We start from the raw sequence: 27,286 nt of genomic DNA, 5'->3' as shown, positions 1-27,286 counted from the left end.
CACTGCCCTCCCAGCTAGAGTTTTGTACGTAGTTTCACGAAGTTCCCGCAACTATACAAATGGCATAATGTGCTTCAAAAAAAGACTCCTTTGTTTAGAAATGGAATCCTGCCTATGTCCTGCGCGGAGTTTTTCGTTAGCTGATCTGGACTCTTCCCCAGTTCTGGCTCCAAAGCGGGTTGGGGACCTCCCCTTCTCTTAGCCACGTCGTGGGCGGTGTCGTTGGCCTGATGGATGCGTACCTGTGGTGGTGGCGGGGGGCGGCGCCAAAGCTCCGACGCTAAAGTCTCCAGATACCGCCGCCTCTGCATCAGAAGCTGCTAAGTCTCCCGGGCTGAAAGCCAGAGGTGAGCCCCACCCCGCCTCCTCCGCCGCGCCCCGCCTCCTCCGCCGCGCCCCGCCTCCGCCGCCGCGCCGCGTCCCGCCTCCTCCGCCGCGCCCCGCCTCCAGCCCCTCGGCCTGCCCCGCCCTCGCCGCTCGCTCTTCACCGTTGGCGTTCTGCGCCCCCGCGTCCCCGCTAGGCCCCCGGGCCGGCTTCTGCGGTCGCCATGACGGCGGCCGTGTTCTTCGGCTGCGCCTTCGTTGCCTTCGGGCCTGCGCTCGCCCTCTACATCTTCACCATCGCCACCGAGCCGTTGCGCATCATCTTCCTCATCATCGGGTAAGGCGGTTGCGCCGGGAAACCCGGACCTGGGGCTCCCCTCCCCCGCCGGGGGTACCGGCGATCCCTGGCGTCCCCACCAAACGGCTCGTCCTCGTTGGGCTTTGGAGCGGAGAAGGGTTAGGAGGGGGGAGAGCGGAGACCCCACTCCTGGGACTCCTCGCCCTCCTCCGAGGGTCGGCGAGAAAAGAACAAGAGCCCCGCGACCCCAGAGGGCGAGCTCTAGGGAAGGAGATCACACCTTGGGTCTCAGAAAACCCTGACGCTTGGCTCCCGACTTTTTGCCTAGGGTCCGTGGGTGGGCGTTAGTGAGTCATACATTAAAACTGTATTTAAAAAATTGTGGATAACTTCAAATATGCATTTTTTTTTGGAGGGGGAGGTCCCTAATTTCCCTCAGATTCTGACAGGCATCTGTAATCCCCAGCGAGTTAAGAGCCCTTAAGCACCTGGGGATCGGGTGCTTTAAAACATACGGATGCACAACACCTATCCCTCCCTGAATCAACTGAATAGGAATGTCTAGGGGGTGGAATTCGGACTTTTTAAAAGCGTCCCAGGTGATTCAGGTGTGCGGCCAAAGGGTAGAAACCTGTGAAAACTCCGCAGCACCTGTAGTACGTCTCCTTGCAGGAGCTTGGTCAATACCGAACTCTGGTGGCGAATGTAATCATAATCTCAGTTTTCACCTGTCTGGCAGCTCTTACTGGAGCTCCCCTACGACCCTCTCCGCCACTGAGTCTCACTTGGTACCAGGAGAAACAGCCAGGCGAGGCCAGTGAATCCCACCTTTTCTGAGCTTTCTCACCTCTCACAACTGTATTGAAAATGCTGCATCACACGTGTCATTTAAAAAACAATAGAGATTTGGGCAAGAGGTCTGTAAAGCTTGTTATAATCATTAAAATCCACAGGAATGTTGTAAAAACCAGGCCTGGAAGACTGATGTAGATCAGAGCACAGGCTTTCAACCTCTGGATTTTAAACCAATCGCTCTGTTAATAGAGATGTAGACATTTTCCTGGAAAAGACATTTGCACATCAATGGGCAAAGCTTTAATTAGGAAGCTTAGCAAATAACCAAGTTTCCAGACAGACAGTCCTTGGCGGTTAGTCTGCAAATTTACTTACAAATAGCAGGGTCACTGAAAAAAGTGATTTTTAGGAAAAATCTCAAACTCCTCTTGGCCTGCATGTTTATTTCACCGGGGAAACTGCCCCATTGATTAGGACCAGTTGGTTAAGAGCATCACTTCATGAACACTTTTTTTGTCAGGAAATCTCTTCCTTCTCAAGCAGGGTTTTTTCTGCTTTTAAATCATTATTAGCCCTGTTCACTTGTAACTCCCCCCCACCCCTAATTTTCAGAGCTTTCTTCTGGCTGGTGTCTCTGCTGCTTTCTTCCTTCATTTGGTTCATGGCAGCAACCCTTACTGATAACAAAGATGAACCAAGACAGAGAGATCTGCTGATCTTTGGAGTGTTAATCTCAGTCCTTATCCAAGAAATGTTCCGGTTTGCATATTATAAACTTTTAAAGTAAGTTAAATGCTTTACCTTTTATCCCAGTTTTATTTGAATTATGATTTAGTAGTTTGAAACATTAATGTATTGTTGTATTTGAAGGTCCATGTCTTCCTACATAGTTCCAAGCCAAGGGATTGTACATTTCCAGCCTGAAAATATTGAGTATTTTAACTCGTGGACATTCATTCCTTCCTTCACTCATTCAAAAAATATGTCTTGAGAATTTGCTCAATGCCGTGCATACCTTAGGTACTGGGGATACATCATGATTAAAAGACAGTCTCATGGTGGTAATATTATAGTGGGAAGAGATAGACAACAAATGAATAAACAAGAAAAGACATTGTATATTAAAAGATAATAAGTGCCATGGAGAAAAATAAGCTAGAGAAATAGTCATTGAAACAAGAAGAACAAAAACTGTACCAGATCAGAATTTATACGCACTTCTCTTTGACATCACCTAAAATAGGTAATTCTTATGGTGATTATGCCTGCCATTATTTTGACCGTATTAGGGAGGAACAGGGGTTCATTTTGTGATATGTCATTTGATTTCATGTTCAGAATAGAAAAATACATTAAAAAAAAAAAAAAAGCCATGGGCATGAGTTCCCTTTTTAGGCCAGAAAGTAGGTCATCTGTAGGATCCATGAGGATCTCACATGAAACCACTGTTTTTAAACACAGCTTGAACTTGGAACCATATTTTCTTTCAGGTAGTCATGAGGTTGGCTTTGATTATGTAGTAAGGCTTAGTTAGTAGAGTGATAAATGTGCTATGTCTTCTCATCTCTGCAAATGAGATAATTAAAGCACTTTATGAATTTTATGGATGCAACCAAGACAGAACCTCAATAACATCTCTTATAATAGGCTTCTGATAATTTGTTCTTGCCAATATGCCAGTCCTTTTGTATTTTTTACTTGTTGCTTTTAATAACAGATATTGAAATTTAATAACGAAGCAATTTAAATCACAAGTAGAAAACCAGGAAGCCATTGCTTAGAAGCAAAAGTCATATCTGAGAAAAAGTTTAAAAATGAAATTTCCATTAGTTCCTGGAAATATTAAAGAACAACCAATAAAAATCAAACATAACATTTCAGATTCCATGGGAATACAGTAGCCTTAACAGATGGACATTCAGCTGTGGTTGAATGTTTCTGGTATGCAGCAGTTACTACTATTCCAAAATTTAACTGTAGAATATATTAAGGTAATAAAAATCTCCTCCTTTCTGACCTCTACCTTACACAGGCAAATGCAGTCTCTGTCACGTGGTTATCATCTTGTCTCTTTCAAGGCTAAACATTCCTTATTTCTTCAGCTGGCCCTCAGGAGACATGGATGTGGCTTCCAAACCTTTTCCCATCTCTGTTCTTTTATGTCAGTGGACACACCCCTTTTTGTCTGGGATTGTCTGGGTGCCTGGGATTTACCTGTGCCCGGAACCCAGCACAGTACCCTGCTGTGGTCGAAGCAGTGCAGAGAGCAGGGTCCTTCCCACCCTTGACAGGGCACTGTTCTCTTAACTCAGCCTCGGGTTGCACTGGATTTTCCTGTCTCCAACATCACTGGCTCATGTTGGTTTTGCATTTACTAATTTCAGTAGATTTTCATAGATCAGGACATGGCTTTAATAACCCCTTAGGACTTGAGGTTCTAAAACCTCACTTACCTGGAGTGGCTAAATGGGTATCTGCTGTTCTTCACTATTGTGTTTCTTCACAGTTTCCACCTGAAAAGCAACCGTTTATTGGCACTAACCTAAGGTTCCAAAGGACTACAAGCTGAACATGGGTTGCCTTTTTTTTTTGGCCATGGCTGTGTGGCTTGTGGGATCTTAGTTCCTCCACTAGGGATTGAACCCACGCCTTCGGCAGTGAAAGCGCAGAGTCCTAACCACTGGACCACCTGGGAATTCCCCATGGGTTGCCTTTTTTTTTGGCTGCGCTGGGAGGCGTGTGGGATCTTAGTTCCCCGACCAGGGATCGAACCTGTGCCTCTTGGAGTCTTAACCACTGGACTGCCAGGGAAGTCCCAGAGTTGCCATTTTTAATGAGGGCCACGTGCAGAAGGAATTATGGCTGTCAGTCTGCAGGCTCTCATGCCAGGAAATTCACAGAAGGCTCTTTGGCCTTCTGGGGAAACCGTGTTTGCTCCTCTGAAAGGACCTTTGGAGATTTGCAAACAAATAATAGGACAAACCTGTATTAACAGGTGCCTTTGTTTGCCTTTACAAAAGGCATCTGCTACAAACCTTTGGAATATGGTACAGTATTTTCCTAGCACATTTTAGAAATGTTGGATGTTATGTAGTTACGTGTTAAAACAAGTTTGAGAATTATTATGATACTTTATTCATGACTAACATTTATATAGATGCATTTAAGTTGCTCTCTTAGGCTTTACTACATTCAAATATAGGAACTTCAGTTTAATCAGTATTCTAACTATCTCCACTGCCAAAGTAGGTTTTGAACTTTTAAGTTTAAAGTACTGCCTCAATCAAATTTTCTCTATCTGAATTTGGTGCCAAGATTAAAATGTGGAGAGCTTGCACCAGTTTTTTTTTTTTACATATAGGGAATTGAATCAAAGTATTTATTATTGTAGTCCAATATAAATTTACTTCATGGCTTAGGTCTTAGGACCAGTACTTCATCTTGAATGAATGAATTGACACTTTCAGCCTAGCAAAGAGTTGCACTCTGAGAAATTGACATGTGGCCACATGTGATAGCCCTTTCTACCTTAATCAGAAGGAAAAAGAAAAACCCAAGTTATGGTCCTGCACATTGCCTAAAACATACCTTAGAATTTTTTGGCTTGGATTGAAGCTTTTGTAATTTAGTTCAATTGTCTTATAATGCTGATACCATAAATATTTGGTAATTTGAGAAAATCATTTATAGACAAAATAATAAGATAATCATTGCTATAATGTCTTAAAAGGCATAAGTCTATTTAAAAAATTTTCTAAAATGGTGTATTTATATGCATATTCCTTGGTACTTTCCCTCTCTTACACACACGTATAAAGTGAATCAGAAGAAACAAGAAAGCTGGTATGATTTATCATTTGTTTTTCAAAGTTTATATTTAAAAAATTGAGCTTTTTCTTTTTTGTTCTTGGAAACAATAATAAACGCAAACAAAGAATTTTCCACTTCAGTGAAATGGTCAAATTAAAATCACCGTCACTTACATCATCAGTTGTGTGATGTATCCGTCAGGAACACGGAAACTGATGGTGTTTTGTACTTTTTCACTTCCTGATGTCGGCCCTAGACCTTTCCTTCCTCATTGAACAAGGACGTTTACTAAACTTTTAAATTTATATCTTTAATATATTTGTGATAGCAGTACTTTGTTTTACTAAATAGCAAAAATCTTTTATTCATTGCTGAGCAATTTACATAAAACAGAAATCCTCCAAAATTTATTGATTCTATTATACCATTATATCTGTTTGTTGATGGGAGTTATTGCTATTGTATAGGTCTCTAAGCATTCAGTAGCCTTTAACAACATTCCTGTGACAGGTACGTTTATTTAGGAAAATTGCACATTTCAGGTGGTTACTGCTCCAGAGAAAGAAGATGACAGTCACTAAATTTTGGCTCATGTCCCTCCTACCAAGTGATGCTTCCAAATGGAGAGCACTGAAATGGCAAATTGTTTCTTTTGAGTCTAGAAAAGAAAAAGGCCTTTTTTTTTTTTTGGCCGCATCTGGGATCTTAGTTCCCCGACCAGGGATTGAATCTGTGCCCCCTGCGTTGGAAGCGTGGAGTCTTAACCACTGGACCGCCAGGGAAGTCCCAAAGACCTTCTTCTTTATGCTTATTACAATTTTGGTTGAATTCTGTGTTGCCTTAATGTAGTCAATATATTTATGTCATGAGATAAGCTCACTGTAGTGAATATACATACCTTAAAATTTAATTAACACAATACCCAGAATATAATTTCCATGTTCTAGTTAATTTTCTACTCTTGCAGTTAACTGAACTCCTTTTTGTTTCAGCACTTGTTGAAAAATCGTTGTAAAATGTTTGGTTCCTTTATTGCTTTAATAAGTATACTTTAAATATCCTTTGCGTCAGGATTGTTGTTGCAGACTTTCTAGCCAACAAGGGGTAGCAATAGTGACAAGAGTGGAGCCGACCTGCCGCAGTCCTCACACATTTGTGTGGGGTGCAGGGGCTCATGGTCAGTTTGCAAATTGTCCATGACAGAAGCATGGATATGATCACGCTGAAGATCATTTCTTATTGAGCAGTAGTCTAATGTTTCATTCAGGTATTCATTTATCTTCTTTTCTGAGGGTAGCATTTTATTCTCCCCTGAGGCCTGACTGGGGTTATGAAACAAATAATCTTTTCGAATCAGAAGACCATTTGATTAGGTATCCATATGAGAGTTCACACTGTCAGTGTTGTAGAATCATTTAAGAGTAAGGAGAGATGGGATGAATAATTATCAATCATTGGTAAAGATGGCTTCTTTGAGCAATTGTTGCATGAACTAGACTTTGAAGAGTGAGTACCACTTACGTTCTATGGAGTGGAGGGTAGAAGGGAGAGTGGCAGAATAAGTCTAACCCAGGCGGAAATACAACAAAGTACCAAAGAAGTGGAATAGAAGATACAGTACTTTGGGAAGAGGAAAATTCAGAGTGGTAGATGCCATAAGATATTGAATTAAATACTTCCTAAGCTTAGTCATAAGTATTACTTTTTTTGTATTATTAAACTGAATCCCTGATGGCTTATTTACTTATATTCTTCTTATTTTTCCTCCTCTTTGTGAATGTCAGATAAAAGGCAAAAGTTGGTTGGAAATTTTGGTTGACTTTAGTTAATTGAAAACTTGCTGTGTTCGTTTAAATGGATTTTAGATTTAGAGTATAATGTGATCAAAAACCTCATTAAGTATCTGGATTTCAAAATATCATATTATTTTTCTGATATACTACTTAAAAAAATTATCTGTGTGGTTTTATTTTAGAAAATCCAGTGAGGGTTTGAAGAGTATAAACCCAGGTGAGAAAGCACCCTCTATGCGATTGCTGGCTTATGGTAAGTTAGAACTGCATAGCATCCTAAAGGTAAAAGATCAGACTTGACATAAAAGCCATTTTTATCTTTTAAATCTTTGTAGGTTTCAAGTAGTATTTTACTACCGCATTGGCCTATTGGTGTACATTGTTTATTTTTCTAGCTTTTCAGGGCCCTTATGTAAAGGAAAGTGATTGCAGGTGACCATTATCTGTGTGTCCATTAAATATTAACCAGATTTGACAGTTACGTTTTTTAACATGTATACACTCTAGTTAACAATTTCTAAGTGATGTTATTGTTACCTTCTCTGGGTTGTTTCCATGACTTTGTCTGTACTGAGAGGACTCTTCATATTAATACAGTTAATACCTCTTTGTATTTTTCTTTCAGAATTATGGTTTAAAGGTTGGATCCGGGTCCCTAAATTGAGTCACCCAGCTTGACCCAGGGATCCCTCTTTACAATACAGTCACCCCTCAAGCTCAGTTCCATCAAACTTAATTCTACAGATTCTGTTGTCACGAATTAAAGTCAGAGCTTCAGTATCGTATTCTTCTGTCTCGCCTATCCCTTCGGAGCCTTTCTGGATCTGTTTCTCTCCTTTTTCATTTCTCTGCTACATTTCACTGACCATTTCCTTTCCTCTTTTCTCCCCACTTCTCTCTCGGTTCATCACTTAGCCAAGCGCTTGCCTTTTCTGAGCCAGCTTTCCACTGCTCCTCCAACAGCATGTGCACCCTTTTTCCTTCAACAAAATAGTGTTCCTTAGTCCTTGGGAATTTGATTTGAAGAGAAATCACAGCATGAGTAAGGTTTAACAGTGTTTTCCTTCCTCTTTAGTTTCTGGCTTGGGCTTCGGAATCATGAGTGGAGTATTTTCCTTTGTAAATACCCTGTCTGACTCCTTGGGACCGGGCACGGTGGGCATTCATGGAGACCCTCCCCAGTTCTTCCTGAATTCAGGTATGTGTCTGGTAGCTGTGAATGTTCAGATTTATGATCTAAATGATCATCCTTAGTGGAGTTCCCTGGCTTAGGAAATGAAGTGAATAGAAATTTATGTTATACCTTCTAAAGGCAAGATACTGTTAGACACTGTGATGGAAAGGACCTAGGAAAATAAAAATTACAGTTAGAGTATTGTAGAATTTTAGAGTGGAACTAAGCTTGCATAAAATTTATTTTTCTGTTACTATACTAACAGTGTTGCTGTATAGCTGATATATTGTAAGTGAACTTTTATAGGCTATATGCTTTTTTTGTTTTTGTTTTTATTAGCTTATATTTCTCTTCACTGTAGCCCTAATCTTAATTCATTTGTCATCTTGGCTGCTTTTTGGAATGGGAAGTATAATTTAATCTTGAAATTGAGAGGAGAGAAAATAGTTCTTATTTAATGTGAGGTAATGTCATATATCTAAAAACGTATATTTAAACATATATATTTAATTTTAACTGTAACAATCCATCTTCCCTGTTCCTTAAGAACTGGGACACCAGCAGGAACTTAGAGTCCCTTGTTCCTCCTCACTCCTCCCCGACAGGTAACTGTTGCCCTGATTTTGTGTTGTTAAGTCCCTGGGTTAGCCAGGTCTGAAAGTTAGGTTTTTAACATGTATCGATGTTTTACTTTGAAGGTAAAACCTGAAAGTTTTACCTTCATGTGTGTATCTGAAAAAAAAAAAAAAAAAGTTTAGTTTTCTTGCTTTTGAACATATAAAAATAAATTGTACTATATTCTTTAAAAAAAAGAAATTGAGAGGAAAAAAATAATAGATGAGTTGACCTTTATCCAAAGATGCAGGTAAGAGGACCAACCCATTTCAAACCGCTTTTCATCCACCAGATGAAAATTGTCCCCATGATGCAGTGGTCACACATTTGAGAGTTGGTAATATACATAATTAATATAAGATATCTCCTAAATTACACAAGAAGAATCTTTTAAAAAATAGTTTTTAAAAACCCCACTGTATTTTTTTTGTCTTCACAAGTTGTATCGTTGAAATAAGTGACCCTATGCACAGATTCTTTTAATTAAATCATTATTAATTTATCATTTTTACTAAAGTAATTTCTGTCTTCAAGGAGCTTATCATCTTGTAGAGGGAATAAGACCAAAAAAGTGATCAAGCGTTTCAATGCAGTTTAACATAATAATAGAAAAGATATAGGGAGGTATGACCAAATTAAAAAAACAAATTGCTGCCTTAAAAAATTGAGAGACATGCTGCACGTTATAGTGATCCCCAAACCCAGTGGACCCTTGTTCATCATTTCAGTTCAGACCTTGGTATCTCCTGTCTAGATTACTACCATTAACTCCCACCCGGTTAGTCTTTCCTCAACACATTTTCCATGGGAATCCATCCTGTATACAGCCCCCCAAATGACTCGTCCCTGTACAAAAATGTATAAGGGCTTTTCAAGGCCTACAAGTTATTCAGGGCCCTTCACGTCCGGCTACAAGTTAGAGGACAGGAAAGTATGTCAGTGGAATGGGTCCTACTTATTTAGTTGTGCCCCCGACATAGCAAATTATCTTCCTTTTAAACATCCCATAATTAGAATATTTCTGACAGTCTTAAAAAATGAACATAATAATGAGTATTAGATTTTTAGAACAACTGTAATATTAATGCTAAAATCTGTTAGCGTCCAATATAAGTTAATAAAACATAATAAGGAGGGGGTGTTACTGCCACAGTTTTCTATATTTTCTTAAATCAGTCTGTTAAACTGCTACATATGCATTTTTTTTTTTGGTTCTCAAGTAGCAGTCTCCTAATGGAACTTATTTTTCTACCAGATTCTCTCACTAGATGGCGCTAATTCCCTTTTGTGAACTAGGCTGTTTTCATAAGATTGGCTTAAAATGATTCTTTTGGAAGAAAGTAAAACATGTGCTAGCAATTTGGGGATTGTATTTGTGATTTCTATAAATTCAAAGAGAATAAAGTGTTGTAATATCTTTAGCTAAGTTAGGATGGCAGGCTGACCATGCTGTGGATGTGTACCTATAGAGTCAAGAATAGCTGTTACTTTTATCATGTGCTAGAGTTTATTTGTTATAACATCATTCTTTGGAGCATAACCTTTGAATTAAACATTTAAGAAACTACTTATTGCGTTTAAAAATAATAACCCCAAATTTGCATGTATTTGTGTTTATTGCATATATTATTTGTAACTGCTGCTGTTTCCATGTATTTAGGCATGAGCTCCTTTTTAATTTTTCAGTTAAATAGTTTAACATACTCCATTATAAATGCCTAAGTAATAATCAGGAATATGGGGTATAATTAGTATGTCTATGTTAGTACAAGATGTACACTATATGATACCTGTAGGTACATTGGTTTTCATGTGACAAGTCAGCATAGTTTACAAATTAAATGTATTATAAGTTAATTATTTTTGTTTGTAGTTGTATAGTAGGCTAACATTAACTTTATTAGAATCATTACCGTATCTTGGTTATTCTGCATAGAGGCAAGGTATAGGAATTGGAGTTTTAAGTTCAAGTCTTACCCTGGCTCATTAATTTAGTATTTTGGGCAAGTCCATTTGATCATTTAATCACTCATTCCACAAATAATTAAGTATTTTTATTTAACAGCCCAGTTAATGTTTACATGTTCCACTCATAGCAGGGAATAAAGACAAACAGCTGATTACAGCAAAGTGTGATAAATACCATGATGAGGAAGAGCCATGAGTGCGCGAAAAAGCTGTAACCCCCTCGGGTGGTATTGTACTTCTCCTTTGTAGTACTTACCGCATTTGTAATTAATTGATCAACTGTGTAGTTATTTGTTTATGTCTTTCTCCCCAGCTGGATGCTCAGCCATATAAGTGCAAGGACTGTCTGTCTTGTTCACTGCAGTATCCCCAGCACCTTGTGGAGTTCTTTGTTTCTAGATGAACTCATAAATATTTATTGAAAAAAAATGAAAGACAATGCTTATGGAGGAAGGGCTATCTGAGTTGAGATTTAAAGGATGAATGGTAGGTGGCAGGCAAAGCAAGGTGGTTGTCAGGGAAGAATGTTCCAGGTGGAGGGAAGCAGTCTTCCTTGTAGTCCTGGAGGTTACAAAGACATTGTTCACGGGGCACAGGAAATACTGGACTTCCATCTAACCCCTCAATTTCCTCATCTTTCAGCAGAGGCAAAAATAATACCTAGCTCAAGGTCGTAGAGAATGAAATGAAATTAGAGAGTATATATTTAAGTGCTCTGTAAACTGTAAAATAGCCCAAGGGTAGAGAATTTGGTTCTCGAAATGAAGAATAGAATTTAGAGAAAGGATAATTTCTCTAATTTATGTGGTATCTGGATTTATCACTCTGAATTGCCTCCCTTATGCTTTAGAAGAAAAATGTCTTTAGTACTCAGTAAGGATAGCTGATATTTTATTTTTAAAACTTCCCCAAACCATTTCATTTGTATTGGGTTGGCCAAAAAGTTCACTCGGTTAATGAATACATTGTCCAATGAAGTTCTTGGTGAAAATGAAAAATGTGTCTTTTATTTTTACTTGAAACTGAACGAACTTTTTGGCTAACCCAGTATTTTATTTTCTTAGCAGTGCTCTTATCTAGGTAAGGTTTTCAACTTTTCAGCCGCTAAACCTTTTACTAGGAGAAATCAGTATGGGTCAGATCACATGTAGAGTATCGTGTTCAATTCTGAGCATTGTGATTTAATAGGAATACTGAAGAACTAAAGTTGGTATAGAAGAACATCGTTAGTATGGTGAAAGATCTAGAAGCTGTATTATTGAAGGGAAGAGGAATATTGAGCTTGAAGAAAAATAAAAGTAAGGGGAATGTGGGAGATTTCATTTGTGTCCAAATTTGTCATTCTGCTGTAATAGAAATATACATCCACACCCTTGCATTGACCTCATGGTGACTAGAACGTACTTGCCTACCCCTGACTTTGAGCTCAGCCCTGTGACACGAATTGGCCAAATAGTGAACGTAAGTCACTAATTGGATGTAAGTGGATGTAAGTCAGAAACATAAAAAGCACTTGCATGGTTGGTTCTGCCCTCTTGGGCTCTGATCATGTGCCAGAGAACATGCCCCCATAGTTAATGCCCCCTTAGCCTGGACCACAGGATGAACAAGTATAGAGCAGACCTGGGCCCAACCTGAAATGACAAGGCAAACCCAGCTGTACCAGCAGGCTGCAGCAGAGCTGTCCAGCTGACCCCAGCCTCACTTAATCAGCCAAAGCACAGTCAACCTCTAGACCAGTGAGCATGAGAATAAACCCTTGTTGTTGTAACCCAGTGAGTTTTTTTCATTCATTCACTTTTTTCCTGTAGTATTTTAAGTATTGATATAATTTCTATAATACAATGTGGCAGTTTGTTAAATGTTTAAACTTTTAAGTGAAAGCAGTTTTCATGCAAGACTGTCTCAAATAGGTACCAGTTCCAGAGAGGTAGAGAAACTATAGCATTGTTAATGATACAGAGAAAATGATCTGCAATAGAGCTTAATCTGCAATTCTTATCTTTTTCTGAATTTGTTAGAATCTTAATTTCTTATAATAAATTATCACAACTGTCACCGCTTATGACACAAGGATGCTCCATATACTGTAACGTGTCATTGGTTTTGTCACCAAATATATATTTTCATTATATGTTTTCAATACATCAGTAGCGTAATAGTCTTTCCTTCAAGCTTCTCAAATAACTGAGAATGGAAAATTATACTTTCGGAATGTCTTTTCCCCAAACCTTGGCCTGTTATAGGCTCTAGTAGCCTATGATACATTATCAAGTATGCAGAGCCCAGGTAGCCATCTTTAGGCAGAGTGCAAACAGGCAGCTCAGTGAATTGCTTCGCAGAGTGACTGAAAGAATGACACAGGCTGTGGCTCTTCCACATGTGTTCTAGGTCACCTTCTGTGACACTGACATCTCTTTGCCCACATGGCTGGGTGGAGAGCCCGTGCTGACCCCTTTGCAGTTCAGGCAGCCTAATGCCTTGTGCTTCTCTCTCTCTTCAGGCCTTGTGTCATCTTCACATGTGAATTGGTCCTTATTTTCTTCATCCACTGCTGCCTTTAATTTTTGGTGGTTTCTTTTGTGTGTGTGTGTGTTTAGTTTCTTTTTCTTCAATGAATCTTACAGAGATTTTTTTCGTAGTGTGATGAGCAGGATAGTACCCTGTAAAGATGATTTGCATTGGGAAAAGGTAATATTTTTTGAATACCATTCAACATAGTATCTTCCTTCATTTAGCCCCATAGGAATATATGTTTACCCACTATACCCAATATTTATAATTTGAAAGGAGAAAAAAAAAATCCTGTCTTCAACTTTATTGATGAGCCTAGCCTTGCTCAGCAACCTCAGCTTGATCCTCTGCAGCTCCATGGCTGCGCTGGGAGGATGTGCTGGAGTCCCGGCATTTACTGAGCTGCTCCATGCGCACTTCTCACCAAGGACGCTCGTCACTACTGGGACCGCTTGTACCAGTTCACTCTTCTACCTCCCCTCAGCTCTGCTAAAGAGAATCACAATGTTCACGTCAGTGCTGCTGCTGTGCACAGTTTCTGGGGGAATCATTCACATTGTAACAGGTTTCACTGGTGAACTCTGAAGTTTTCCAACAGTATTCCTGGAACAGGTTTTAACTAAATTTCCCAAAACCACTTTTCTTACATACATAGAAGTTTGGAAATCTTCATGGTTCTATGAAGGGATTAATCAAGCTTGAGGTTTATTTTAAGGCAGCGGTCCCCAACCTTTTTTGGCACCAGGGACCGGTTTCATGGAAGACAGTTTTTTCCCAGAGCCGGGGGTGGGGGGATGGTTCAGGCGGGAATGCGAGCGATGGGGAGCGATGGGGAGCGGCAGATGAAGCTTGGCTCGCTCGCCCGCCACTCACCTCCTGCCATGGGGCTGGGTTTCTAACAGGCCGTGGACCAGTACCGGTCCGTGGCCCGGGGGTTGGGGACCCCTGTTTTAAGGGATAGATCTATTAGATTTTCTCATCTTTTTCATTCTAAAATTCTTCACCAAACATTTACTTGAATATTTTCATTTACAAAGATCTAAGTGGATATTTCCATCTTGAGAATGAATTGCCTTGTTTCAGATGGTAGGCTGCTTTTCCATCTCTCAGGAGACTTTCTCCTTATATTCAGTGGAACAGTGATTTGCAGTACTGCTGATTTACCAGCATTTCTGGAGGACAGAAGGCACGGATGGAATCTTTAAAGCGGGGTATCTCTGCGGTCTCCCTCATCTCAGTTGAAGCACTTCCATCCTTCCTGTTGCTCAGGCCCAAAACCTTGGAGTAATTCCTGATTCTTCTGTTTTTCTCGTTACTCACATCTAATCCAACTGCAAATCTTACCTCCCACTTCCATTTAAATCTCCATCCAAGTTCTTATGCGCTAGCTTTTGCTTTATATATGGAATCAGGAATGGATGTTTGAGAGATGCTTTGGAGCAAACATTTAAAGAAAAGGTAAACCTGATGGTGCTGAAACTACTCCAGGGCAGAGACAGACATGAGAAGGTCCTAGTTAATTTCATGAAGTCTGTGAAGCATTAATACAAAGTAATAGAATCCTGAGAGCCCACACTCACTGAATTAAGGAATTGCACCCTAGGTTCCTGTGAGCACTGCCTTAGACCCCATGCTCCCAATGGCAGCTCTGGCCAGTGAGTTTGGCTTGGTTTGTTATGCAGCATTTTTGTGATAATAATTGACCTATAGAGAGAGTTTCAAGTATTTTTTAATGTGCCACATACGGAAAAAAAGAGTTGACTTTTGCTTCTTCAAAGGGCCTTCCTAGGCTTAATAAGCAGGAGCTGGAGCAGGGTTTCTCAACCTCGTTACTATTGACTTTTGGGGTTCTTTTTTTGGGGGGGCGTTGTCTTGTGTACTGTAGGGTGTTCAGCAACGTCCCTGGCTTCTGTCCACCAGGCGCCAGAAGCAGCCCACCCCCAGTGTGGCAACCAAAAATGTCTACAGACATTGACAAGTGACCTCTGGGGGCAAAATCCCCCAACTTGAGAATCACCGAGTTGAAAGGCCAGATTTGGGTTTGCTTTTAGAGGGAACTTTCCCACAGTGACTGTTTTGGTGAAATAAGCTCCTAAACTGGAAGTATTTGAAGTGGACCCTGTGGGATCTGCTTTTTCATTGCACAGGGGACTAGATCAGCAACTTTGAAGGGGCTTCCCAACACTGACTCTCCACACTGATGGGCTAATTGGGGGAGGGAATTTCATCATTTTTCACCATCTGCTAGGGGGACTGTAAATGTAACATCGTTTCCTTGGCAGTCTGTTCAGCTCATGAACATCCTTCAGGAGCGTTTTCATAAATCTGAAAAGATATTTTGTATCATTATATTTGTTTATATTCAGATTGCTTTCAGGACATTTTCTTTTTGATCTGGTTGGTATTAAGGGACAGTACTACGCCTTTCTTATGGCTGTGTCATATGAGATGGTTTTCAAAGTGTCTTATTTTTATCTGGGAGAATGTTACTTGTTTAGTAATATATGTACATCTACATTACAATAAACTAGGTCACAGAATTCTGTTACATTTTTTAAAGCAAAAATGTAAAGTTAAATCCTTATTGCAGGAAAGGCATTTTCAAAAACACTGGTTTAGTTCTGGGTCCTGACTTGGACTAGGTCATTGGAGATCTCTCCAGGATCTGGTGAGTTTCTGCAGCCAAGAGGGATGGAGGAGAGTCTGTCACTTCACAGAACCTTGAAGTCCCAGACCCTTCTCTTCCTCGGAAAAAGCATCCAGAAGCCCTTTGGTAATCACATCCTATCTCTGGGCAGCTGAGGCTGAGCCTTGGCTTTGGGAAGTCCTCCTCTGTCTGTTGTTGCCACCATCCAGCAGCAGGCCTTGGAGCTCTCTGGCCTGGTTATAGGGATGCTCTGAAGTTGTCAGGGGAAGCCAGATGATAGCAGTTTCCATGCTGGCTGGATCCAGTATTAGGATCTATAGCTATATTAGGCCGTTGCCTTTGCAAGGACAGAAAAGTAGATATCAAGAATGAGGGAGAGAGGGACAAGCGTGAAAATGAAGGTATTTATGAATCCGTGTGCTAGAGTGTTTGGGCTATGTTCAGGAAGGATTAAAGAACCAAATAGTAAATGTAGCATCTTAAAGATAACACTGAAACATTTTGCTTAGAAGTAGGTTAGATTGAAACATTCTCTACCAAGAGAATGTGTAAAAGATTATTAGAAAAGGAAGTGCATTAGCAAAGTATTGAAATACAATTTCACAAACAGGTGTAAAATACTTGTTAGAACTCTTCAGCTTTCTGATTAATGTTCTAAAACATTAAAATTATGGGAGCTCTTTTTATTAATCTGGATTATAAAAGGATATAATTTTGATATTCTCATGGTTAACTTAGAAAAGTGTTTTTGTTTTTTCTACTTTTAAGAATATTAGAACAAAGCAATGGGAATTCCCTGGTGGTCCAGTGGTTAGCACTCCGCGCTTCCACTGCAGGGCACATGGGTTCCATCCCTCGTCGGGGAACTGAGATCCAGCATGCCGCACAGCGTGGCCAAAAAAAACAAAAAAAGAACAAAGCATATTTTAGGGTTAGACTCACTGAAGGACTTTTAGAATTTTATATATTTAGGAACATGACATGAGAAAGGTTTAGTAATTAAAAGATAGTACCCTAGAGATACTATTAACAAATCTTCATTTCTAGCTGCAGTTAATTCCATTTATTAGAGAGAAGTATCAAAATAGTATGTGTGTACCTCTAGCTACATGTATGTGACAGAATAGTTTAGATATCCAGGGCTCAGTTTCTGTTGGACCTCTAACCAGTTGCAGAGGAAACAAACAATAAATCCCAGTAATCTAAATAGCACATTGTAATAGTAAAGGCTTATGACTATAGAAGCTAGCCAGAAAGTAGTGCTAGCTGAATAAATAAGCAGTCAAGTAGGAGTATACAATGTTTTAGTAAATGTCTGAGAGATCCTTTTTAGATATTGTGTTAATAAAACAGTAAACTGAAACGATGCGCTTCTTTTCTGAAAAGGAAGTTCCATGGGACTGTATTTTGTTCACTGTGATAGCCCTATTGCCTGGCCTATAGTGGGTGCTAATAAATCTTTGTATGGATTAATAAAAGAGGGGAGGAAGAAAGTAAATTTGCGAGTAATACAATGTCAGAGGAAGAAATAATCTACAAGAGTGAACAAGAGTGCATTTTAAAACATAGTCAAGTGCCCAGGAAGCTTGGATGAATGTGGTAATTGCTTGCTGCTTTGCTTTACTTTCCCGCCTGTTAGTACAAACTCACTAAATTAAAGGTCCTGGCTTATGTTCATCTTTGAATCTGGAGACCGTAGCACATAGTAGTTGTCATTTATTGAAAAACTGTGGTTGGCAAAGCACTGTTTTTCCCTGCGCAGCAACCCAGGGGCATTATTTGCATTTTAGAAATAAAGGAAACAGAAGCTCAGAGGGGTTGGAAGAGCTTGCCCAAAGCCACACCGTGGAGCTAGGATTCCAGCTCAGGAGTGTGTGACTCCAGAGCCCATAGGCATCATCTTCAGGCCAGACTCTCTAGGTGCTCAGTAAATGTGTGTGGAGTGTTTAAAAAAAAAGAGTAGGTATCAGGATGAGCTTACCAAGGAGATGGCACTGAGCTAGATGTTAAATAAAAGTAAGATTTGGATGGAGTGAAATGGTAGGCTGGTGGTGAGAGGTAGAGCATTCAGGCAAAAGGGGTAATCAGTTAAAAAACAAAAAGTGAAAACAGAGAGGCATAGACAGAGTATAAGTAAGAGTTCTGGTTTTCTTCCATGTAGGATATGTTTGAAGATTAGTAAAGGATAGTAATTTGGGTCTAGGTTGTAGAGGGCCTTCGATGCTAACCTGAGATGCTTGGACTTTACTTTGGAGACAGGGTCAATCCATCAGAGATAATTTTTAGCAGGAAAGAGCCTTGCAAACAGAAATGTCCTACCTAGAATTTGAAAGAAAGTTGAGGGCTAATGATATCTTGAGAATGTTTGTCTGAAACAGAGTAATGCTCTTTTGGATGAGAATGAACTGAAAAGTCCGTAAGTAAGAGCGTTTTCCAAGTAGCTGAACTCTAGGACTTGATCACAGGAGGATAATTGGCTGGCTTCAGTATATGTGGCAATGCATAGAAGAAAGGGCAAATATAGCTGTCAAACAAAAGATAATGCGGGAGGCTGCAAGTAAGAAAAGAGATTATTTGGGGTCTTAAGAATTGCAAGTCAGGGACTTCCCTGGTGGCTCAGTGGTTAAGAATCTGCCTGCCAATGCAGGGGACACGGGTTCGAGCCCTGGTCTGGGAAGATCCCACATGCCACAGAGCAACTAAACCCGTGCGCCACAACTACTGAGGCTGAGCTCTAGAGCCCGTGAGCCACAACTACTGAAGCCCGTGCCTAGAGCCTGTGCTCCACAGCAAGAGAAGCCACCGCAATGAGAAGCCCGCATACCACGAGGAAGAGTAGCCCCCACTCACTGCAACTAGAGAAAGCCCACGCACAGCAATGAAGACCCAATGCAGCCAATTATAATTAATTAATTAATTAAAAAAAAAAGAATTGGGCTTCCCTGGTGGCGCAGTGGTTGAGAATCTGCCTGCTAATGCAGGGGACACGGGTTCGAGCCCTGGTCTGGGAAGATCCCACATGCCACGGAGCAGCTGGGCCCGTGAGCCACAATTGCTGAGCCTGCGCGTCTGGAGCCTGTGCCCCGCGACGGGAGGGGCCGCGATAGAGAAAGGCCCGCGCACCGCGATGAAGAGCGGTCCCCGCACCGCGATGAAGAGTGGCCCCCGCTTGCCGCAACTGGAGAAAGCCCTCGCACGAACCGAAGACCCAACACAGCCAAAAATAAATAAATAAATAAATAAATAAATAAATAAATAAGAAAAATCCTTTAAAAAAAAAAAAAAAAAAGAATTGCAAGTCAGGAGACAGATTCGTGTAATCTTGAAAGAGTGTTCCAAGGAAGAAATAGACTCGGGCTTATAAAGACAAAAGACGATGAGGTTGTTAAAAGTTGCCTGGTGAGAATTGTGATTGACATAAGTCGGAAAATATTTGTCCTTAAGGAATCACAAGTTGTTTTAGAGTAGGGGTCCAATAAGGGGATAGACTGTCATGAGTTATTTTAGGGTGAAGTTTCAATAAGTGTCTTGAGTTTCTGGCAGGTGTCCTGGATGACTTCATCAGGTCAAAATGTCAGATTCCATCTCGGCTGAGCCATGCCTAAGTTACACTTCCTTAATGGCCACCCGGCTCCATGTGGAGAATTCTCTTAGCAATACTGACTCCATTTTGATCTTTCTTTCACATAGCTCACGAACAGATGACTCATTAATGATGTCATTTCTTTCTCTTGACATGTAATTGACGTGTAGGCTTTAGAAAAACCTTAGAGTGTGAACATCTGTGTCTATAGATCACAATTTCTACTCTGGTCGTTTGTGACATAAAATTAACTCCTGGGTGTTTTCAGTTGTCTCAGCTCTACACCATCACATAAACAGGCATCTGTCTTCGGGGAAACTGACCTTTGAGGGATCATCGATGGAATTAAAATGCATCATTTTAGTTTCGTCTACCATTGTCCCGAAGTTTTTTCTTTTTTAAAATTCCTCCTCTACTTTAAAGTATTTACCATCATTTGCTGAAACACTATCACTAGATGTAACAACTTGCTTTCCTCCAGCCTCAACAGTTATGTCTTTTTAATAGTTTGCTTTTGACTTTGTATAACTGAAATAATGGTCATTTTCCCACAATATGCTTTTCCCTCAGTCAACATTATATTCTTAAGACCATTTATATTATAGAACATATAAGTATTCCATTGTGTGAATACACCACAGTTTATCCATTCTGGTAATGATGAACATTTTTGGTCATTACAAACAGTGCTGCTATTAATATTCTTGTATATATCTCCTTGTACAGATATACTAAAGTTTCTCTATAGCAGTGGTTCTCAAACTTGACCATGCATTAGAATCACCTGGAGGGCTATTTAAACATAGATTGCTGGGTGTACTGTGTCAGATTCAGGAGGTCTGAGGTGGGTCCCAAGAATTTGCATTTCTAACAAGTGCTCAAGTGCTAGTGATCTATTGATTCAAAAACTAACTGCTTCAGAGTCCATACAGTCAGCCCTCCATATCTGTGGGTTTTGCATTCACAGATTCAGCCTACCATGGATCAAAAATAATTCAGGAAGAGAAAATTCCCCAAAGCAAAACTTGTACTTGCCTGGCTCCAGCAACTATTTACATAGAATTTATACTGTGTTTACAACTATTTTCCTAACATTTACATTATATTAGGTATTATAAGTAATCTAGAGATGATTTAAGGTATACGGTGGAGGATGTGCTGTGCATAGGTTATATGCAAATATTATGCCATTTTATATAAGGGACTTGAGCATCTGCAGGTTTTGGTATCCATGGGGGGGTCCTGGACCCAATCCTCCACGAATACTAAGGGAGAATTGTATAGGTCTAGCTGTGGAATTGCTGGAGTGCGATAGAGAATGCACATTTTCAACTTTGCTAGGTAATGCTAGATTGTTTGCCTACCAGCAGCGTGAAACAGAATGGTCAGACTTGACTTTTTGCCAGATTGGTGGGTGTTAATGGTGGAAAAGGGAAATCTGTGTGCCTTTTTTCATGTTGAAACTTTCAGAATATGTGGAACTTGATCTTTCTCTTTTTTTTTTGGCCACACCTTGTGGCTTGTGGGATTTTAGTTCCCCGACCAGGGATCGAAGCTGGGCCCTCAGCAGTGAGAGCGCGGAGCCCTAACTACTGGACTGCCAGGGAATTCTGAAAACTTGCTCATTTTAAGTAAGGAATGTTGTCCAGGATGCAGGACACACACGCACACGCATGCACACACACAGTATTCCATAGAAAAACCTGTGTGTGCCGATCAAGTTCAATTTCAGTTGCTTAAGAATCTTGGATAAAAAATGGGCAGAAGACCTAAACAGACATTTCTTGAAAGAAGATATACAGATTGCCAACAAACACATGAAAGGATGCTCAACATCACTAATCATTAGAGAAATGCAAATCAAAACTACAATGAGGTATCACCTCACACCAGTCAGAATGGCCATCATCAAAAAACCTACAAACAATAAATGCTGGAGAGGGTGTGGAGAAAAGGGAACCCTCCTGCACTCTTGGTGGGAGTGTAAATTGATACAGCCACTATGGGGAACAGTATGGAGGTTCCTTAAAAAACTAAAAATAGAACTACCATACGACCCAGCAGTCCCACTACTGGGCATATACCCTGAGAAAACCATAATTCAAAAAGAGTCATGTACCACAGTGTTCATTGCAGCACTCTTTACAATAGCCAGGACATGGAAGCAACCTAAGTGTCCATCGACAGATGAATGGATAAAGAAGATGTGGCACGTATATACAATGGAATATTACTCAGCCATAAAAATAAACGAAATTGAGTTATTTGTAGTGAGTTAAAAAAAAATGGTTCTGAAGAACCTAGGGGCAGGACAGGAATAAAGATGCAGATGTAAAGAATGGACTTGAGGACACGGGGAGGGGGAAGGGTAAGCTGGGATGAAGTGAGAGAGTGGCATGGACATATATACACTACCAAATGTAAAATGGATAGCTAGTGGGAAGCAGCCGCATAGCACAGGGAGATCAGCTCATGCTTTGTGTCCACCTAGAGGGGTGGGATAGGGAGGGTGGGAGGGAGACGCAAGAGGGAAGACATATGGGGACATATGTATATGTATGACTGATTCACTTTGTTATAAAGCAGAAACTAACACACGATTGTAAAGCCCTTATACTCCAATAAAGATGTTAAAAAAAGAAAGAATCTTGGATAATTACTGCAATTTCTAATATTTTTATCTTCCATTGGCCTTAAAAAAAAAATCCAAGGAGAAATTCCACTTTAATGAGAAGACTTGTTTAAATTGAAGACACCTCTTTTAATGGAGAACAGTTTCTCAGGGACCTCCCTGGCAGTCCATTGGTTAAGACTTCGAGTTTCCAATGCGGGGTTGGGGGCGTGCTGGTTTGATCCCTGGTCGGGGAACTAAGATCGCACGTGCTGTGTGGCGTGGTGTTGGGGGAGGGTGGGAGTTTCGCAGTTAGTGCAGAAGGGTAATTTGGAGAAAAGCTGATTAGATATCACAGTAGTTTTATTGCATTCCTAAGAGAAACTCCTTGAAAGCCAGCTCCAAGTTGACTTTTTGTTTCACAAGTTCACGTTCTAGAAGAGAAGCTGCTTCAGAGTTGGCCCCCTGGTTCAGGAATGTTGCTGTCAGAGTTACTATTCGAGCAAATATGTGTCAGGGTCCCGCTTCTGTCAGATAGGGTTGAACCCTCCCAGTAGTGCGGTGTACCCCAAGAGCGTTGTCCCAGGACTAGGTGTTCAGTGGGCTTTGGGGTTTGTTGTCCTGTGACTGGGCAGTAATGGTTGCCTGTCTTTCAGCTTTCATGACGCTGGTGATCATATTGCTGCACATGTTCTGGGGCATTGTGTTTTTTGATGGCTGTGAGAAGAAAAAGTGGTACACCCTGCTTGCAGTGCTTCTGACGCATCTGCTGGTGTCAGCCCTGGTGAGTATTGCTACCGTGCTCAAACTGGTTTTTGGAGCTCAAGTCTGCATATCTAAAGTGGTAGATTCCACTCTGAATGAAATACATGCTCATAGGAAAATGAGGAAATTCAGAAAAGTCATTTAAAAGAATGAGTGAATGAATGATAGATAAATCATCTATTTCTTACCATAGAAAGATAACTATTAATTTGTTGGTTGATTTCATAAAAGTTTTTTGGTTTTTTTTTTCGTATGTGTCTTTCTTTTAATGGGTAGAGTCAAACTGAAATAGGCTTGCATTATGCTTATGTTATGTAACACATCTTAAACAATTTCCATGTTATTATAAATCCTTTTAATATTTAAGTTTTAGTGGCTTTAGATCATTACATAAAGTTATAGTTTGCTTAACTGATTGATAACTTGTTTTTCTACTTTTGGTTATTATAATGCTGTCTGGAACAACTTTGTATGTGAAACTTTTTCAATACATTGTTTAGAGTCCAAGGAATGGATTTTTGAAGTCAAATGGTGTGAATATTTTTAAAGCCCTTGATGCAAATTGCTAAAATACTCTCTACAAGGGTTGTACTATTTTTACGCATTCTGATGAATGTCAAGAGTGCCCATCTTACTCTCTCCTCACTGACATTATAACGCCAGTTTTCAAAAGTAATTTAAAACGAATACTTGACTAGATGTATTGTTTAAGCACTGTTTAATGCTTTGGTGTTAGTTTAATTGTAACGTGTCATATACTTGCAACAGAATTATCCCAGCCACTGCTTTGTCCAGACCTTTATCATTTCTCACCTACAGTATTGAAAAGCTTCCTTTTGATGGTGTCCTGCCTCATGTTTCTCTCCTCTCCATCCATTTAGAGTTCATATCAGGTTTTCTTATACTGGGCTTCTTGTTCGCTGTTCCATCTAAAAAACAATCTTATTGCCTTTCTTACCTAAAACCTTTCAGTCATACAGGATACTAAAGTTACCCTTAATATGATGGCAGCTACGTAAAGTCAAATCTTTTTTTGTTTTTTAATTTTTGAATTTTATTTATTTTTTAATACAGCAGGTTCTTATTAATCATACATTTTATACACATCAGTGTATACATGTCAATCGCAATCGCCCAATTCATCACACCACCACCCCAACCCCCCGCCGCTTTCCCCCCTTGGTGTCCATATGTTTGTTCTCTACATCTGTGTCTCAATTTCTGCCCTGCAAACTGGTTCATCTGTACCATTTTTCTAAGTTCAACATATATGTGTTAATATACTATATTTGTTTTTCTCTTTCTGACTTACTTCACTCTAAATGACAGTCTCTAGATCCATCCATGTCTCAACAAATGACCCAGTTTTGTTCCCTTTTATGGCTGAATAATATTCCATTGTATATATGTACCGTATCTTCTTCATCCATTCATCTGTCGATGGGCATTTAGGTTGCTTCCATGACCTGGCTATTGTAAATAGTGCTGCAGTGAACATTGGGGTGCATGTGTCTTTTTGAATTATGGTTTTCTCAGGGTATATGCCCAGTAGTGGGATTGCTGGATCATATGGTAATTCTGTTTTTGGTTTTTTAAGGAACCTCCATACTGTTCTCCATAGTGGCTGTATCAATTTACATTCCCACCAGCAGTGCAAGAGGGTTCCCTTGTTTGTAGATTTTCTGATGACGCCCATTTTAACTGGTGTGAGGTGGTACCTCATTGTAGTTTTGATTTGCATTTCTCTAATAATTAGTGATGTTGAGCAGCTTTTCATGTGCTTCTTGGCCATCTGTATGTCTTCTTTGGAGACATGTCTGTTTAGGTTTTCTGCCCATTTTTGGATTGGGTTGTTCGTTTCTTTAATATTGAGCGGCATGAGCTGTTTATATATTTTGGAGATTAATCCTTTGTCCGTTGATTCGTTTGCAAATATTTTCTCCCATTCTGAGGGTTGTCTTTTCGTCTTGTTTATGGTTTCCTTTGCTATGCAAAAGCTTTTAAGTTTCATTAGGTCCCATTTGTTTATTTTTGTTTTTATTTCCATTACTCTAGGAGGTAGATCAAAAAAGATCTTGCTGTGATTTATGTCAAAGAGTGTCCTTCCTCTGTTTTCCTCTAAGAGCTTTATAGTGTCCGGTCTTACATTTAGGTCTCTAATCCATTTTGAGTTTATTTTTGTGTATGGTGTTAGGGAGTGTTCTAATTTCATTCTTTTACATGTAGCTGTCCAGTTTTCCCAGCACCACTTATTGAAGAGACTGTCTTTTCTCCGTTGTGTATCCTTGCCTCCTTTGTCATAGATTAGTTGACCATAGGTGCGTGGGTTTATCTCTGGGCTTTCTATCTTGTTCCATTGATCTATGTTTCTGTTTTTGTGCCAGTACCATATTGTCTTGATTACTGTAGCTTTGTAGTATAGTCTGAAGTCAGGGAGTCTGATTCTTCCAGCTCCGTTTTTTTGCCTCAAGACTGCTTTGGCTCTTCGGGGTCTTTTGTGTCTCCATACAAATTTTAAGATGATTTGTTCTAGCTCCGTAAAAAATGCCATTGGTAATTTGATAGGGATTGCATTGAATCTGTCGATTGCTTTGTGTAGTATAGTCATTTTCACAGTATTGATTCTTCCAATCTAAGAACATGGTATATCTCTCCATCTGTTGGTATCATCTTTAATTTCTTCCATCAGTGTCTTATAGTTTTCTGCATACAGGTCTTTTGTCTCCCTAGGTAGGTTTATTCCTAGGTATTTTATTCTTTTTGTTGCAGTGGTAAATGGGAGTGTTTCCTTAATTTCTCTTTCAGATTTTTCATCATTAGTGTATAGGAATGCAAGAGATTTCTGTGCATTAACTTTGTATCCTGCTACTTTACCAAATTCATTGATTAGCTCTAGTAGTTTTCTGGTGGCATTTTTAGGATTCTCTATGTATTGTATCATGTCATCTGCAAACAGTGACAGTTTTACTTCTTCTTTTCCAATTTGTATTTCTTTTATTTCTTTTTCTTCTCTGATTGCTGTGGCTAGGACTTCCAAAACTATGTTGAATAATAGTGGTGAGAGTGGACATCCTTGTCTCGTTCCTGATCTTAGAGGAAATGCTTTCAGTTTTTCACCGTTGAGAATGATGTTTGCTGTGGGTTTGTCGTATATGGCCTTTATTATGTTGAGGTAGGTTCCCTCTATGTCCACTTTCTGGAGAGTTTTTATCATAAATGGGTGTTGAATTTTGTCAAAAGCTTTTTCTGCATCTATTGAGATGATCATATGGTTTTTATTCTTCAATTTGTTAATATGGTGTATCACATTGATTGATTTGCGTATATTGAAGAATCCTTGCATCCCTGGGATAAATCCCACTTGATCGTGGTGTACGATCCTTTTAATGTGTTGTTGGATTCTGTTTGCTAGTATTTTGTTGAAGTTTTTTGCATCTATATTCATCAGTGATATTAGTCTGTAATTTTCTTTTTTTGTAGTATCTTTGTCTGGCTTTGGTATCAGGGTGATGGTGGCCTCATAGAATGAGTTAGGGAGTGTCCCTTCCTTTGCAATTTTTTGGAAGAGTTTGAGAAGGATGGGTGTTAGCTCTTCTCTTAATGTTTGATAGAATTCACCTGTGAAGCCATCTGGTCCTGGACTTTTGTTTGTTGGAAGATTTTAAATCACAGTTTCAATTTCATTACTTGTGATTGGTCTGTTCATATTTTCTATTTCTTCCTGGTTCAGTCTTGGAAGGTTATACCTTTCTAAGAATTTGTCCATTTCTTCCAGGTTGTCCATTTTATTGGCATAGAGTTGCTTGTAGTAGTCTCTTAGTATGCTTTGTATTTCTGTGGTATCTGTTGTAACTTCTCCTTTTTCATTTCTAATTTTATTGATTTGAGTCCTCTCCCTCTTTTTCTTGATGAGTCTGGCTAATGGTTTATCAATTTTGTTTATCTTCTTAAAGAACCAGCTTTTAGTTTTATTGATCTTTGCTATTGTTTTCTTTGTTTCTGTTTCATTTCTTTCTGCTCTGATCTGTATGATTTCTTTCCTTCTGCTAACTTTGGGTTTTGTTTGTGCTTCTTTCTCTAGTTCCTTCAGGTGTAAGGTTAGATTGTTTAGTTGAGATTTTTCTTGTTTCCTGAGGTAGGCTTGTATAGCTATAAACCTCCCTCTTAGAACTGCTTTTGCTGCATCCCATAGGTTTTGGATCGTCGTGTGTTCATTGTCATTTGTCTCTAGGTATTTTTTGATTTCCTCTTTGATTTCTTCAGTGATCTCTTGGTTATTTAGTAACATATTGTTTAGCCTCCATGTGTTTGTGTTTTTTACGTTATTTTCCCTGTATTTGATTTCTAATCTCATAGCATTATGATCAGAAAGGATGCTTGATATGATTT

General features: G+C 39.6%; 1 protein-coding gene across 3 annotated transcripts in view; it reads left to right on the top strand.

Annotated features, from left to right (window-relative positions):
* The first annotated feature begins 444 nt into the window (after nt 1-444).
* Nucleotides 445-27,286, top strand: part of APH1B (aph-1 homolog B, gamma-secretase subunit) — an 85,434-nt gene continuing 58,592 nt past the window's right edge. For 2 of the 3 annotated variants that reach the window (XM_057543778.1, XM_007165975.2), the window contains exons 1-5: nt 445-661; nt 2,030-2,200; nt 7,203-7,273; nt 8,096-8,218; nt 22,789-22,916. In XM_057543778.1, the coding sequence (XP_057399761.1) occupies nt 549-661; nt 2,030-2,200; nt 7,203-7,273; nt 8,096-8,218; nt 22,789-22,916 (606 nt within the window). In that variant the 5' untranslated portion in view covers nt 445-548. The remainder of the gene's footprint in view (nt 662-2,029; nt 2,201-7,202; nt 7,274-8,095; nt 8,219-22,788; nt 22,917-27,286) is intronic. The other variant, XM_057543780.1, reaches the window with a different exon arrangement.

The sequence above is a fragment of the Balaenoptera acutorostrata genome, chromosome 3 (genome assembly GCF_949987535.1).
Source record: "Balaenoptera acutorostrata chromosome 3, mBalAcu1.1, whole genome shotgun sequence".
Lineage (NCBI taxonomy): Eukaryota > Metazoa > Chordata > Mammalia > Artiodactyla > Balaenopteridae > Balaenoptera > Balaenoptera acutorostrata.
The sequence above is the reverse complement of the archived record's forward strand: the minus strand, read 5'-3'. Positions and strand labels throughout refer to the sequence as shown.